This window comes from Centroberyx gerrardi, chromosome 11, assembly GCF_048128805.1.
Source record: "Centroberyx gerrardi isolate f3 chromosome 11, fCenGer3.hap1.cur.20231027, whole genome shotgun sequence".
Classification (NCBI taxonomy): domain Eukaryota; kingdom Metazoa; phylum Chordata; class Actinopteri; order Beryciformes; family Berycidae; genus Centroberyx; species Centroberyx gerrardi.
In genome coordinates, this window is record NC_136007.1 from 26,234,902 (window position 1) to 26,251,162 (window position 16,261).

The 16,261-nt window shown below is 40.3% G+C and overlaps 1 protein-coding gene across 2 annotated transcripts in view; it reads right to left on the minus strand.

Moving 5' to 3' along the window:
- ntm (neurotrimin) overlaps positions 1-16,261 on the minus strand; it is a 110,561-nt gene that overhangs the window by 33,763 nt on the left and 60,537 nt on the right. For both annotated transcript variants that reach the window (XM_078286548.1, XM_078286549.1), the window contains exon 2: positions 11,045-11,277. In XM_078286548.1, coding sequence (XP_078142674.1) covers positions 11,045-11,277 — 233 coding nt within the window. The remainder of the gene's footprint in view (positions 1-11,044; positions 11,278-16,261) is intronic.

A 16,261-nucleotide genomic window follows, 5' to 3' on the forward strand; every position in this document is an offset into this window, starting at 1 on the left:
TAATGGGAAGCGGCCGCAAGGCGCACAAAAGGCGGCCTCTCCCGAAAAGCGCTGCAGCGGCGTTTTTTTCGTCAGAGCAGAGCGCTTTCAAAAGTTGAGAAATGTTCAACTTTTCAGAAAAGCGCCGGGTGACGTGAACCGCTTTTTCCCAGCCGACCAATCGCGATGACAGAGACGCTGGCCGTTTCCCATAGCAACAACAAATATGAAGAAAGTGAAAGTGCCGGTGGAGAAATGGGACGTTGTAATAAGTGAATTTCCGTTACCGCAACAGCGATCATAAAGGCAGTATGGATTATACTGGACATGCATTGGAAATATCTGGTAAGCCTTTGCTTGTTGCACAACACTGTTCTGTCTGCTAGAAGTGAACCAGCTGGTTAGTGAGCTAGCAGCTGCTCAGCTAACGCCAGGTGAGTTGCTGTGATCCGCTTCTTATTTCTCCTCACAAAAAGCGCTCCAGGCAGCGCTTTTTCCACATCAAAAAACGCTATGTGTGAACACAGAAATGATCATTTTAAAGACGTTACAAGTAGCACTGTTGTCATCTTTCTTCGTGAAATGAAGCCACGCTTTGGACCGTTTCTTCCTCTCTGTCACGACTCCTTCTTGTTGCAAGTTTCCAGCAGCGTAGACGCAGAGTTTGACGTCATGACGCATGAGTTTTTGCAATGCGCATGCGCAACTGTCAGAAAAACATCGATAAAAGGAATTGATAACCTCGGAGGCATACGATTTCGATGGATCAGACTGGAACCGGTTCTCAACTGGAACCGGTTCTCGATTCCCATCCCCTATGATGGCAAAAGATGGCTTTCTTTGCAAGGGAGTGTTAAAGACATGCCTTGAGACGAGCACTTTAACAGATGAAACATGTCTTGAGACAGTAGTCATGTCTGAACAAGACATCTTAAGATGTCTAGAACTTCTCCCATGTCTCAAGACGTCTCGAGACATGGTTGACGGCTGGGTATGATGCTAATGATTTCTTCAGGACTCCTTGTACTTTCAATGAAATGCTCAGTGTGTGTATATTGTACGACCTCAATGACCACAATAATAGCTATAGTAATACAGTTAGATGCAAAACATATAACTCCTATTAGGTTTTCCCTGTTAAATACTATTTTTACTTTTCCTGACAGATCTGTCCAAGTCTTAGCTTTGTCATCTCCATTTCAAAGTACAGTAACGAGGACAGATCTCTTTGTGCAACATTTGAGGATCATCAGCTAAAAGCATATGCATATACAGTGTCACCAGCGCTTTCGCTTGTTTCAGTCACGTCAGACTTGTTTTGCAAGACAAATCTCTATGAATAATTTATTGGATGTCAGCTTAATCCCCATTTACCCCTCTTGAATGACAAAAGCATACAGCAAGTGTGTCACTGTTGGTTCTATTTAGCTGTGGTTCAAGAGGCCACGGGTGAATCGCTATAGTGTTTGTGAAATCAAAACAAAGGGTTTTTCAGCTGAATTCAATACGAGCTGTCGAGCTGCCGAATACTTGAACTGCTGTGCGGTGACACTGCTAATTATGATACAGGAACCATGCAGAAAGTTGACTCCTTTTCATAATCCTTGTTTGCTCGGGAGACAACTGACAGCGAATTGGCTTGAAGTCAATTGTATCTATTGAAAAACCAGTGTGCCATAAAGAAATGCCAGCTAGTGATCCAGCATGAGGTAAATAATGTGCAAACGACAAGGAAAACATACAGTACATCACAACACATGATTTCAGCGTGGAAACGGACACATTATCTAAAATCATTTTCATTACCTACAATGGGGCCATGGCATTAAGTTGGAGACATTGCACTATAATAAAATTCACAGAATTATTGATGCAAATATTCAATTTGCCTATGACAATGTGGGTAAAGTAGTATTAGCTTCATAATGGAACTAGAATTACTTCACAATTGAACTGCTATCTTTGCAAAGCATATTTCCCGGGGATCTGAATAAAAATCAGCATGTAAAAAGCTGCGTTCAATGCCAACAAAATGCCTACTGTGTAGGGCATTGTCCTTTTCCTTTGCCAGGTCTGTCACACAGCCAATGAAAATATCTACGTGCATGCGGATGCGTTTGTGTGGGTGTGTGTGAGTGTGAGTGTGTGTGTTTAGCCACCAGATTGGTATTCTCTGGCCTCTATCTCATATAAAGCGTGTTAAATTGCCTTTTAATAGAGCTGTACCCTCACATCACTTCTGAAGGTACACTGCAGAGCTTCAAAGAGTGCCCCGAATCAACAGGCAGTCTATCATAAGAATATATATTATCCTCTATGCAGGTGGGTGAGTCCTGTAGCATTTACCAAAGTAATATGTGGTAATCTGCAATGCAAAAATGCAATAATTTTGTGTACCCGGTAAAAAAGAAGGCCAAGGCCCTACAGTGCAATAATTATTACGGCCCTGGATTTTGGAATAGCTTGACTAATGACATAACATTGGTCGACTAAAAAAAAAAACAACCTGCCTTTTGGTTGTCAGTAATGCATGCTGAATAATATAGATCTTTTGTTTTGTGATATTATCATAAAATATGAAATGGGTTGCTCTTTTATTGGTATGTAGAAATATATATTGTATGTATGTTTTGATTGTATGATGATGTAGCCTACAGTATGTATGCATGTACTGCTACTAGTAGTGGCAGTAGCAGCAGTAGTAGTAGTAGTAGTAGTAGTAGCAGCAGTAGCAGTAGTAGTAGTAATAGTAGCAGTAGCAGTAGTAGTAGCAGTAGTAGTAGTAGCAGTAGTAGCAGCAGTAGTAGTAGCAGTAGCAGTAGTAGTAGTAATAGTAGCAGTAGTAGTAGTAGTAATAGTATCAGTAGCAGTAGTAGTAGTAGCAGTAGTAGCAGCAGTAGTAGTAGCAGTAGTAGTAGTAATAGTAGCAGTAGTAGTAGTAGTAGCAGTAGTAGTAGTAGCAGCAGTAGCAGTAGTAGTAGCAGTAGTAGTAGTAGCAGTAGCAGTAGTAGTAGTAATAGTAGCAGTAGTAGTAGTAGCAGTAGTAGTAGCAGTAATAGTAGTAATAGTAGCAGTAGTAGTAGTAGCAGTAGTAGTAGCAGTAGTAGTAGTAATAGTAGCAGTAGTAGTAGTAGCAGTAGTAGTAGCAGTAGTAGTAGTAATAGTAGCAGTAGTAGTAGTAGCAGTAGTAGTAGCAGTAGTAGTAGTAATAGTAGCAGTAGTAGTAGTAATAGTAGCAGTAGTAGTAGTAATAGTAGCAGTAGTAGTAGTAGCAGTAGTAGTAGTAATAGTAGCAGTAGTAGTAGTAGCAGTAGTAGTAGCAGTAGTAGTAGCAGTAGTAGTAGTAATAGTAGCAGTAGTAGTAGTAATAGTAGCAGTAGTAGTAGTAGCAGTAGTAGTAGTAATAGTAGCAGTAGCAGTAGTAGTAGTAGCAGCAGCAGTTGCAGTAGTAGTAGTAATAGTAGCAGTAGCAGTAGTAGTAGTAGCAGCAGCAGTTGCAGTAGTAGTAGCAGAAGTGCTAGTAGTAGTAGTAAACATACCTCAGCAAATACAAAAGCCAGGTCAACAAGATGAACTCCTGAACAGCACTGTGTATGACTGGAATCTGGACTGACAAACAGAACACTACCCTGAACAGCTACGTCTGCTCTTCAGACAGCACCTCGCCCACTGTAAACACATCTCAATGACACAGTCAGCATTGATATTATTGTACATTAGACACTAAAAGTGCTAGCTTTCTAAGCGGTCGCTCACAAGCATTTGATCTCAAATAATAACGGAACAAAAACAAGGGCAAATTTCACTTTCCCATAAGATAACATACAAACAGCGATGTAATCAATGGTACTGAATATTACATAAAAGACAACTATTCTACCCACAAGGTTCATTCTTGACAGAAGTGGGCAAAGCACTAAGTGAACAAGAGTTATCTCAGTATGGGTGCTGCGTAGCCTAGTGATCAGGGAAATTATCCTTCAACCAGACTACCCAGGTTCAAGCGCTTGTGTTAGAATGCATCCGCCCTGCTGAAGTGTCCTTCAGCAAGACACTGAATGCCTACCAGCTCCAGGGCTGCTGCTCTGGAGCTGACCCTGACCTCTGACCTCTCTGGAGGGGGGCAAGCAAAAAGAGAACAGGGATTCAGGGTATCACAGTGGTTCTCAACCTCTTAAAATTAAGCAATGCCTACTAGCGACCCCCTGTCACAGGCTGCATAAGCAGAGGGGTCAAGAGTTCAACTAAAGCATGATTTTCCCTTTTCATGTTGTTTCATTTGATTATCAGAGGAGGCCTAGAGGCTGAAAACTATTCAGTATTTCACAAGAAAGGCAGAAATTAGAGAAAAAATCTGAAAATTACACGATAGTAAATTTGTATAGTAGAAATATGTTTTTTCCGATCCCATAAATCATCTTGCGACCCCCCAGAATTATCTCGCAACCCTCTGGGGCGTACTGACCCCCAGTTTGAGAACCACTGGAGTATCACACATTAACAGTAGGAAGGAAGCCTATACCGTCCACATGGATCAGAGTTTATCCAGACAGCGCAGCTTGGACTCTCTGCTGTGATCACTGGGCAGTGGGAACGATGAGTGTGGTGTAGCTGGGATGAAAGGAGCATTCGTCAACGCACCGGGCAAACAGCTCGCTCATTATCTCACAGGGCATCCAGCAAAATTTCCAAATGGACGTGGAGAAATAACTTCTTATGTCACTTTCAACAGAAGCTGGCTCCTCCTCTAAGCATTCAAAAGCACATAGCGGTGGCAGGCAAGCCGGCGCCATTTATTTTAATGATGCTCTTAAGAGTTTACATTATAGGCCACAATAATATTACAGTATTAATAAAGTAAACATCATTAAGGGCCTTGCTTAGCTTAGAATGCAAGCTGAGGAGGGAGGCTTACCAGCATGCTATATATCCTTCAAATGAGGAGGTGGATAAAAGTAATGCAATTTATTCCTTCCATGAATGTGTGTAATTGGCGCACAAAGGTTTTGGGGAAGTTGCAAACATTTTATGAGATTAAAAATGTAGTCAATGCTGCCTTAAGAAGACATACTTGGATATATTCAAATGAAATAACTTAATATATAATATCAGCATCTATTTCAGCACAGTCAATAAATGTCACGCCATTCTCTGCTGTGTGTGCAGGCCTGTTTGACAAGTAAATGATGACTCTAATGCAATGTAATTTTTGGCCCCATGGGTGGCAACAATCTACCATTTGAATGCTTGCAGCCCTGCTTCACTGAAAACACTCATGCTTTCCACAGTGCCCCTCTAGAGAAATTGTTTGATAGACACTTGGTGGGCTGATTGCCTATAGATTATGCGAGATTAGGTAAGAGAATTATGAATATGTCAACAGCATGTTAGCTTTTAAAGGTGCCAGGCCTGTAGGCAACGGAATAAGCGATTGGCAAAGTCAATGCAATGTGGGGAGATGATCTGCAATGACAGTTACAAAGCCTAAAAAATGGAAATTACCTTTTTTATTATTATATTATTATTATATTTATTATTATTATTATCTGGTCTGACAGGCAAAACCACAGGCAATCCATGAAGCACAAAATACTGAAAATAAATATATTAGGGTAAGCCAATTCAATCTATCTATTATAACAAAACATACATGTTTGAAGGCCGATACTCCTTGTAGGAATACAGTAAACAAGTGTTGTGATAAACAAGCTTTGTATGCAGGCTGTAGAAACTCATGAAAGATACAGTAGGGCTTTTCTTTCTTTACCACCTGCTACAGGACTGGGAGATAGACTTCATTCAGGTTGCACATACTTTCATTCTCTGCGTTGTTTGGCAGAAGGTGGCGGCAGCAACAGCACCCAGTAATGGCTCTACCCCACACATTGTATTGTGACTGACCTTTTCTGTTCAAGTATTCCTTGGCTGCCTCAATCAAGCCGCTATTCTGCTGCTTTGGCTGTTACCAAGGCAACAGTTAAGATCATTCTCAAGTTTCAGTTTCTCACACACCCGAAGTTTTTGCTGACTTATTTATTGTATGTGGCTGGGAGACTGCAAGACAAAGAATATGTGTTTATCGAGTCTGATAGATCACACGGCGGCGGTTACAGGTGCAGGGCCTTTGAAGCAGCCACCTAAAGCATTCAACCAAGTACAGTAACACACAGTCTCTGAATTTGAAATCTAATAATTACTTTATGGGAAGAAAAAAAAAAAAGCCTTGACCTCCTTCATATAACATTGACCATTCCTGGCGGGTATGATGGGCAGTATTTGGCAGTGTGCATTTTTAAAAGTGCTACACCCTAATGTCATTTGAAAATGTGGTCCAAAAATACCAACATTTACATGCACCAGGTATGATTTTTTTCACAGAATAAAATTTTGACACTGAACAACGGGTGGCAGTGTCTTTTCACATTTGCCTCCAGTTCATTTATCCATGAGATGCTACAACTACATGGGTCTTAGTAGGCTTCTAGGTTTAATGGTATGAAATAACCAAATGGTAATTAACCCATATGAGGTTAAAATAGCTGTAATATACCTAATCTACTCTCTCAGTACCACTGACACTTGTCTCACTCCAGCTCTCTCCATCTGCCAAAAGGGCAACAGCGGTATTGAGGTTACACAATCAGACAAGTGACCAGGAGATCGCCTTGAACTGGCTCGAAAAATCCGAGTGTAGAGCGCGAATTAGCGAACCTTTTCTCCCCCTGTCGATAAATACCGTCGAGGCGCTCTTGACTAAGTCATTTGACCCCTAATCTTTCCAGTGGAAACAATCAGTGGCCTTCCAGCGGCATTTCACACATGGAATCAAAATAGAAGCGTGTTTTAAAACGGTGGCTCTCCTTTGAATCGGAAGCGTGGAAAGCTACATTAAGCTAAGCCAAAAAAACGCCTGAGAAATAATAACACAGTAACTTCTTATTTGTGCAGAATCGAGGACTTTAGAGAATATCTAGGGATGCATATTTCCGTAATACAAACCGCTTTATGCGTTTGTTTTCCTTGCACACAATTGATGGATTGTATGCGCTTAGGCTTTTGGACATAAACACAAGAAAGTTTTGTTAACTACTGTGGAAAACTCTCCGCTGAGATCTTATGTCTTGTAAATAATCAATGAAGTCATCTGAATCAGACACCGCCATTTGACACCGGATAAGTTATTATAGTCGGGCACGCTTCCAGAGACTGACTATTCATGCTGGAGAGCATCAAGATCCTCTGATCAACTATGCTAAAAAGGGAGGAGAGCCAATCCTATATAATGAGCTCTTCGCAAACCACAAACAAGTGCTTATCTCCCTCACAAAAGTTGACATCACTGTGCTTATGAGGCCAGTTTTACTGATCATGTCATTTAGCGCTGCTGGTTAATTTACACTGTGTAACAGCAAAGTAATCTCTTTGCATAGAGCGCTGATAGAAAATGTGCTTATGGGTCTCAATGACTTTGTGTACATACATAAAATAATCTAGTTAGTGGCTGAGTTTGAGAATAATTAAATCAGGCTGCATATACATACAAAAAAAAAACACAAAGCACCCGCTATGTGATTGTTTTGTTCTTTTGAATGTTGAATAAATTACTATGTGACAATTACACATTTGTAGAGTACCATACACAAAGCACCAGAGTGTCATTTACTTTGCTGAATTAATTTTGAGCTTCTTCAGTTACCTATGCATGTATAAACAACCCTCCAAAGAATATTGCAAGACAATACTTTGATTAACTTCCTCCCAGTTGGAAGTGGTTTGATTTTTTTTATAGGATGGAGTGCCAGCTGAATGCTTAATGGCATGCAAACGATGTCTGAACATAACGTGAGATGGACGGCTGTGACTGGGGACAATACCCAGGCAGATTTTCAGGGGATTAGAGTGAATTTATGAAGTTGGATGCTGCACCGCACACATTAGTAGTCTGCAGAGTTAGTCTGTGTTAGTCATTATCAGTGGAGCAGCTCCAGGCTATGTATTGGTCTAGCATTGGTGATAAGAATTTTGGCTCCTTGGTTTCTAACTTTGGGCTATTGCAGGCCCTCCAAGAATTTGAGCTTTTTAGCATGAAGGAGGGTTTCTCAAAAAATCTCTTCCCTGTAAATATTGTGAGGATTTGCAAACACTTATCACATACTTTAAGTCTCCTATAAATACTACTACTACTTCTTCTACTACTACTACTGCTTCTACTACTACTACTACTACTACTACTACTACTACTACTACTACTACTACTACTACTGCTCCTACTACTACTACTACTACTACTACTACTAATAAAATGAAGATCAGAATAATCAAGGGACTATTTTGGACTGTTCTTAGCCATAACAAAATATATATATCAGAAAAACAATGTGGAGGGAGGGTGAGCTGGTGATTGCAGAGACCATCCATGTTAGGTTTGACCCCTGTGACCTCTGTGTCCACACCTGTCAAAGTGCTTTTCAGCAACACACTCAAAGCCTGCAGATGCTGAGCACCTCAGGGTGCTGCTCCTGTCTGCCCCTGCGGCCCCACCCGTTTGCTGAAATGCATACGCATGTGTGTGCGCATGGGCCAAAGGGATGTGCGAAGTAATAAATTAGAAATTACATTATAATTAATATGTAATGAATGTGTAACTGGTGTTTAAAATTCTTGGGTTGTTGACAGGTCAGTTTAGCCGTATTCTCATGTGTGCTGAAGACGCGACACTTCTCAAGTTTCGGTCTGATATTGAAATTGACAGATATGCTGTTTGTTTGGATTCCGCTGTACTAAACGGACAGTTAATTTAAATAATAACAGTAATCAGACAAGCAGAGGAGATAATGGGAAATCCCACTTGTGCGTTGAACCCTGAATAGCAGCTTGTCTCCTCAGGCAGACACTTAGGATTCCCTCACGTAAACTCTCATCCAAGCACTGCTGGCTCTAGCGGTCCATTAAAGCCCTGAACAGCAGTCTGGGGGCTAAGGTCAGGACACAGAAGGCCACTCACTTCTGTGTATGTGTGTGTTGTATGCATCTGTTTATAAATGTAGCTAAGCATGATGGGAATGTGCAATTGTGGAATGCTGCTAGTGTGTCATTATATAGCGTATTTCTATTCTGCGAGTGTGTGTATTACATAGGTGTGTAATGCTAAGGCTAATTGAGTTCAATCGCGATAGCAAAGGCTAATGAATTCAAATACATGTTTATGCTTGGTAGCAGCGCTACATGGCATCTAGATGCTCTGATGTCGGGTAAGTGACTGTGAGATTTCAATCAAGTCAATGTCGAACTGCTCATGTCTGAAATGACTGTGATAGTAAGCTGATGTGGCTGTTGCTGACTTGAACTCCTGTTGAATCATGGGTAATATTACAAAGATAAACTCTTGGGATTGGCTACTTGTGTTCCTGTTCCTACTGCAGCAGTAGTTATGCTTGAGCTAGACCACATTTTGGATTTTGTATATTTTGTGGATTGTAAACACATTATCTGATGAGGTAACATGGTATGGAATATGGTAGTGATGTTGTCTTCAATAGATAAGTATAGGCATAGTGACTGGTCAAAAATAGCTTTGTCTGGTTATATTTGCGAGACTGTAAACCAGCGGTCTCCAACCATGTGCCATGGAGGGCTGATAATCTGCAGGTTTTCATTCCAACCAAACACTACAGCAGCTGCTTCCACTGATTAGCACACCTTCAACCAGAGAGGAGGAACTAATCAGTGAAATCAGCTGCTGTAGTCTTTGTTTATAATGAGAACCTGCAGACTCTCGCCCCCCCATGGCACATGATTGGAGACCACTGCTCTAAACGAATGATATGTAACAGATTTCTAACCCTTTGTTGTCTGAATAAAACATGTTGCTAAAACACTCGAGGTGTCTATAGCCATGACATCCATGACATGATGTAATAGAAGAAAAAAATCAATAACATTACTTGCCAAGATGCTCACAGCTGACAAGCATGTAAGTAGCAGTAGGTTTTCACTTGTTAAAAGTACAATAAAATGTCATTATAGACAAAGACACTGTGAATGAAAGAAAACAGGATATTCTTTTTTCAGCAAACAAAGAATTGAGTGCTGGGTACTAAAATAAACCCTTTCATTATAAATCCTTTCATTAGTACGATAAAGTACATAAAGGAAGTTCTGCTTTAAATTAAAAATATATGTAAGTGCATTTTTGATCAGTCTCACTGTGCAGCCATTAGTTAAAGCAAATTTAAGTTAATTAATGGTTATGCAATTTTACAGATAAGGCATTGGTTGAACTAATATTGTGCAAACTGTTGCAAAAGTACACTGTAATATTTTATGTAAAGCATCACCTCCTCTATTACGGTGTGGATGACATGGGGATGTAACAAATAAGGCCGCATGGAGCATCTGCATATCAAATTGGCAGCATTCAACCACCTCCATATGCTATGTGCATACAGCACAGCACACATTATATTGCATCTCTATGAGGACACCATGCCAGCTCCGCATATCATCTTAGCCCGAGAATCTTAACATCTGGTATTTTCCATTAACCTCACCTAACACGGTGCATGAGAACGCCCCCCCCCACCTCGCCTCGCCTCTCTCTCTCCTTGAGCAAGGCACTTAGCCCCTAATTGCTCCAGTGGAGCAATGAAATGAGGTTCAGCAAAGAGAGCTAGTACACATGTCCCTGTTTTTCTCAGCAGCTCTGGTTTGTTCTGTTATGCCCTCGTGTGCTGGCACGCAGGAATAACACAGATATCACTCATGCATAGTTGGAATCCACCGGTCCAGAAAAATACACCTAAAACGCACCATCGCCTTTGTGTGATGCTGATCATCCATATTCAGACAATTGGCAAGTTCATCAGAAGATTTGGATGAGTCCAAGCTGCCAACGGGTAGTTTTTACTGCAAAATATTACTCGAAAACACCTGCCAAGTTAAGACTACAGGAAACTCAAGATGCAGAGGATTCAGGTCGCGAATCAAGAGGAAATAACTTGTAGTACAGAAATTCTCAAAATATGTAGTGAGGGAATTGTTTTTTTCATCTAAAAGCGTGTGTTACCTTGGACGAGGATGTGCACCGAGGTGGTTCTCGGTCGACTGCTCGTCTGGACGGCGCACACGTACTGCCCTTCATCTGTCATGTCCACGTTTTCAATCTTGATGGTAAACTCCTCCTGATTAAGGGTCACCAGACTCACTCTGGGATCCACCGACCATTTGTCTTCCCCGGCGTACAGTATACTCGACCGGTTTAGCCAGGCTGTGTGTGTGACGATGTCCCCCTGTGCACACCTGAGAAGGAGAAAAAAAACACAGTACTGAAATTAATTATCAAGTACTCACATAGTTTGTTTGATAGACAAATCTGTGACACATAATTCTATTATTATAGCTTTCAGAAAATGGATGTAATCACACAAAGAGAAGATTTAAGATGCCATATTTATCAAAGATAAGGTGCATATTTGATCATAAATCAAGTTCAGTTTATTGTCATTCCTCTCCTTACAGGTTATGCAAAAAGCAGGAACGAAATATAGTGCCCCCGGGGCCATAGTGCAATACATAAAAACAGTAAATTAAAACAAAGCAATAAAAACAAGCATAGGACAATAGAACATAAAAACAGTAGATTAAAACAAAGCAATAGAAACAAGCATAGAACATCCTTCAAAGACAATGACAAATGAATTAACAATCGATTCGTTAACTGATTGATGCTGGTTGGAAGACCCAAATGGAGAGTATGAACGAGTTGGATAATGAGCCTTTAGCTTATGTAAAGCTCAAAATTGTGCAGTGGCACATGCATAAGATTCATTCTGAAACTGTACAATAAAACAACAATACAATGAATATGACGTAGGTCATGTAACTACCAGCATATTTGGTTAATCTCACCTCAATTATGGGCTTATTCTAAGTAAGCATTCTCTGCATAAAATAAGTGGCATATGCTGATATTAGTTGGCTTGTTGGAGCTCTAATTTATTATGCATACACCTCGTACGCACCTCACTATGCTTCTCAATTGGAGTTTTTGTGACAGTTTCTAACATCTGCACATCAGACAATAGCATTTGCATCTGCTTTTTTTTTTTTTTACTTGACTACCAAATCAGCCTTGTCAGTCTCAGAATTTTGCAAAGGAAAGTAATAATACAGGTAGCTGTACAACATTGGCAGCATAATTGCAGTTTCTCAGTTGTCTTACTAAATGGAGGGAATTTTAATGTAGAGCAATATTTTGATTTACAACATGTAGCCTAAATGGGAATATTAATAGCATATGAGCGACTGCCAATCATGTATACGGCTTACTTGGAATATTAGCAATTTTGCAATAAGGATAATAACAAGCACATTGTACATATGCAAATGTAACTCTCTAGTGTAATTTTGCAGCTATCAGGCTTCTTTTGTTGATCTACCCACACACTTGTTTTCACCATTCAAACAGACTGAGACAATGAGCCAAAACTCCACTGGTGACTGCTGAGCATTGTTGCAATTACAACAGATTGGTTTCAGGAGTCAAAAAACGCTGCTTTGATACAGGAGCTGGGTCTTTGAACTCTGACTCCAAGGACAGCTTCCACAGAGCAACACATCTGCTACAGACCACATCTGCTGTATGTTGATGGTGAAGCTGTGGAGCTGACGGATTTGCATTACACTGAGAGCAGGTATTGACAGCACTGCTGGAAAAAAAAACCTGTGAGGCTGACAATCGGAACTAAAATTCTACTTTCTAGAAATTGTACTTTTGATTTCATTCCTGTTCATTTTTTGGGTTTATTTATCTTCCAATAGCCTAATGTTCCCGTGGAAGCACAGAGGAGCCGGGGACTTAAAACATCAACTATTTAGAATGGTGGTGATATAAGAGGAGCTCGACACTTTGCAGCAAGACTCTTGGCTCCATTTGCGCTGTCACAGCTTTTGTTATGGCATCACTCACTTCCACTTCAGTGGCGGCAGTAGGGTCAATGGCATCCTTGGGGCATTTGTGGTGTTATGATGGGGAAAGAAGACAAAAAACTGGTGTGTGTGTGTGTGTGTGTGTGCGCGTGTGCGTGTGTGTGTCTGTATAATCAATACATGAAAGCAATGGCTTTCAGAGTAATGGACCGCAGCGTATGTGAGATGAGTGATCAATTTATTATGACAAAGTGGATTCAATATAGTTTATATTTATAAAGGCAACAGTAAATTAGTTTCTCTGTGCTGTAAATGTGTTTTACAGTGTATACACACCAAAATGTAGCCTGCTAGACATATTATTATCACGATCCAACATGTTTACTTTAACTCAGGGTTTGTAATCTATCAATTGCGCATATGCTGTAATTTTCTGTGCAACGAACATAATATCTCTGGCTGAAAACAATTGGTTTGTACGCCAACATGAGGACGATTTGGAGGTTACCAGCAGACTTACAAGGACACATGCTTGCATGTACATGTATAACCAGCCGAGTGTAAAAGCTGGAAGGCTGGAACTTTCTTGGAGGAGATCCAACACACAAACCTCTTTGCTGAGTGGCATATCTAGTCCGTCACCCTCGATGTCCTTGTTAGGCCATTACTTTAAGAGACAATTTTCCTATCTGCGGGGACTCATCAGCACATACTGTAGGGACAACTATTTTTGGTTCTTGATGAAACAACTTGTCCAATTCTGAGACGCAATATCAAAATACCTGAGATCGGGTGGATTTGGTGACAATAAGTCAAGCCCTCATTAGTCTTAACAACTCTTAAAGTGAAAATCCACCTGAAAACAGAATCCGAATGTAATTCCTACGATCTTAGTTTGCGAATTTTGAAATCGTTATCAATTTTCAAAGCTGGAACTGTGACCTCACACTTTGTTTTAATATACTTCTGACCACATACATCCAAATGCATCATTGTAGCACTAAAAGTTGAGTCTTAAGCTTGTCCGTTCCTTCCATTTCATCCAAGGGCGTTGCTGCACTTTAAAAGATATTGATGCACCTTTGACCCCTTCGCTGATGGTGTAATGGCACAAAATCATTTACACAGTTGGACTTAATCTTACAGAAAGACACAAACTCAGAATTTAACTGTAGCTCATGCTGTTTCTGTGCAGCTGACAGCAGGGTAGTCAGGAGTACTTAACACGAGGCAAAGAGAAATCCAATTGCTTCCGTGCCTGCTGATGGTGTGCCATGAAGCTCAGTTTTTCTACCACTGTAATGTTTTATCAAGTACCATAGGGCATCCTTGAACGAAACACTTCTTTTTCTGAAGTACTGCACCGACACTTTTTCATACTCTCATACCTAAGTGCACCCTGTGAATAAAGAATACATCGTGCATGCTTTCCACTGCGATACATATAGTATGTCCCTTGGTAACTTCAGCCCAAAAAGCCTCCATGAAGCCTGTATTTCCTAAAGGAGACGCATTGCCAAGGTGCAAAAAGTATAAGGCTGTAAGACGGCAACGCAAGTCTCAGAGAAAACTCTCAAGTCAAAACAGAAACATGCCACGAAAGTAGAAAATGCATTTCTTCAGAAGTCAAGAAGAAGAAGACAAGAGTCTTTTCACTTGTGGACTGAAAAGATAGAATCTGTTTTTCCTCTTAAATACTTAAATGTGGATGTCAAGATAGTCATGACAATTCATGATCATAGAAATTTTAAAGAACTCATTAATCCCCTATTGACCAGTCTTCACAGTCGGATCCTTTGTCGGTGCTTCCTAAGAACTTAGTCTTAGGGTGTCCAAATCATGAGGAAAATCTGTGCCGCCGTGTTGTGTGAGTGGGAGTAGCAGCCTTTTGAGCATGGCTAGGATGAAAGAGTACAGACTGAGAGAAAAAAAAAACAGTCATAAAAAATGAAATTTCAGTTGCTAGTCTTTCGATAGTCATTAAATGCATTGAGGAAAAAGACAGTAAAAGCCATTGTGAATGTGCACAGCATGGGAAGAAAAACAACTGCAGTGCCTTTTTGGTCAACTCGGCGTGTGCACCATTGACTGGTTGGCAAAATGTCTCACTGTACATGCCCACAAGTTCTCATTGACATGTCTGAGTCTATATGTATGTCAATAACTACTTTTTCTGCATCATTTTGTTGACTCTCAACAATGTATTGATATTCAACAGTGTATCCACTGTTCTACTGACTGTCAACAAGAATTGTTCAGACAGAAACAGTTTGGTATTTTCAGTTGACTATCAACAAATGTTCAACAAACTATCTGTATGATATGTTAAGTACCTATAAGTTGATTGTCAGGTACACCTGCTCGAAAATACTATCAATAGACTGTTGATAGAGTGTAAAAGTTAGGGTTGAGGTTTAAGATTAGTCACATAATATGTAGGAATGTGCTTCTCCCTAGCTGATAGTCAATAGATATTTGTTACTTGTCAGTTGAGACAAATGTTGTTGACAGTCAACTGACATGTCAACGGGGAACTTTTAAAATAAAGTGTTACCACTTTTTCCTCAGCGGCATACTGACATCACCTGCTGTTCAATCCAAGACACCTGGTATTATAAGCAAGACACCTGCGCTCAAAGGCTAATTGGAATGCTTCTCTATATATTTTTGAAATTCCTTAACTGAAAAAAACAACCTTGGTTTGCTTTAGGTTATTATTTTTCTAAGAAGTATATGCCTCACCAGCTAAATCCCCCCGGAGAGCGCCAAAAAGAAAATGAACGGATAAATATTTTACATACCATACATTTCCCCCCTTATCACCGCTTGCGCAGATGGCAAACAAAATTTAATCCAAACAAATTGTCAATCCTCTCAAAACCATGAAAGGGGGAAGTGAAGATGTGAGATTGGGGAGGTGAAATTTTAACTGTGAACAAACAACTTTCTGCCCTCTCCCCCATCTTCTTCCTGAGTCTAATGTGTGCAGATCATTAAAAATACATGACACTTCTTGCTCCACAATTAGATGTCGCCAGTGGACTTTGTTTACACTGTGGATCAATGGAGTTAATGTTTAATGTTGTGTCATCAGTGGCTACATTAGGAGGAATACGACCGTCATCTCTTTCCACGTTCTGTACTTTAAAAGATTAATATTACCTTCTAATGACTCAGATGTACTTAAAAAGATGATGTTCCTGAAACTGCTCCATTCTTGTGTGCTCTTTAAATACTACAACTTAGTTAAACATTGGTTTGTCAAATTAGGCATATCTTATATTGGGTTTGTAGTAGATGATCAGAAGATGTAGCCATGTGTTCAAGAGCCTCATAGTGGAAAATGGGATGCATC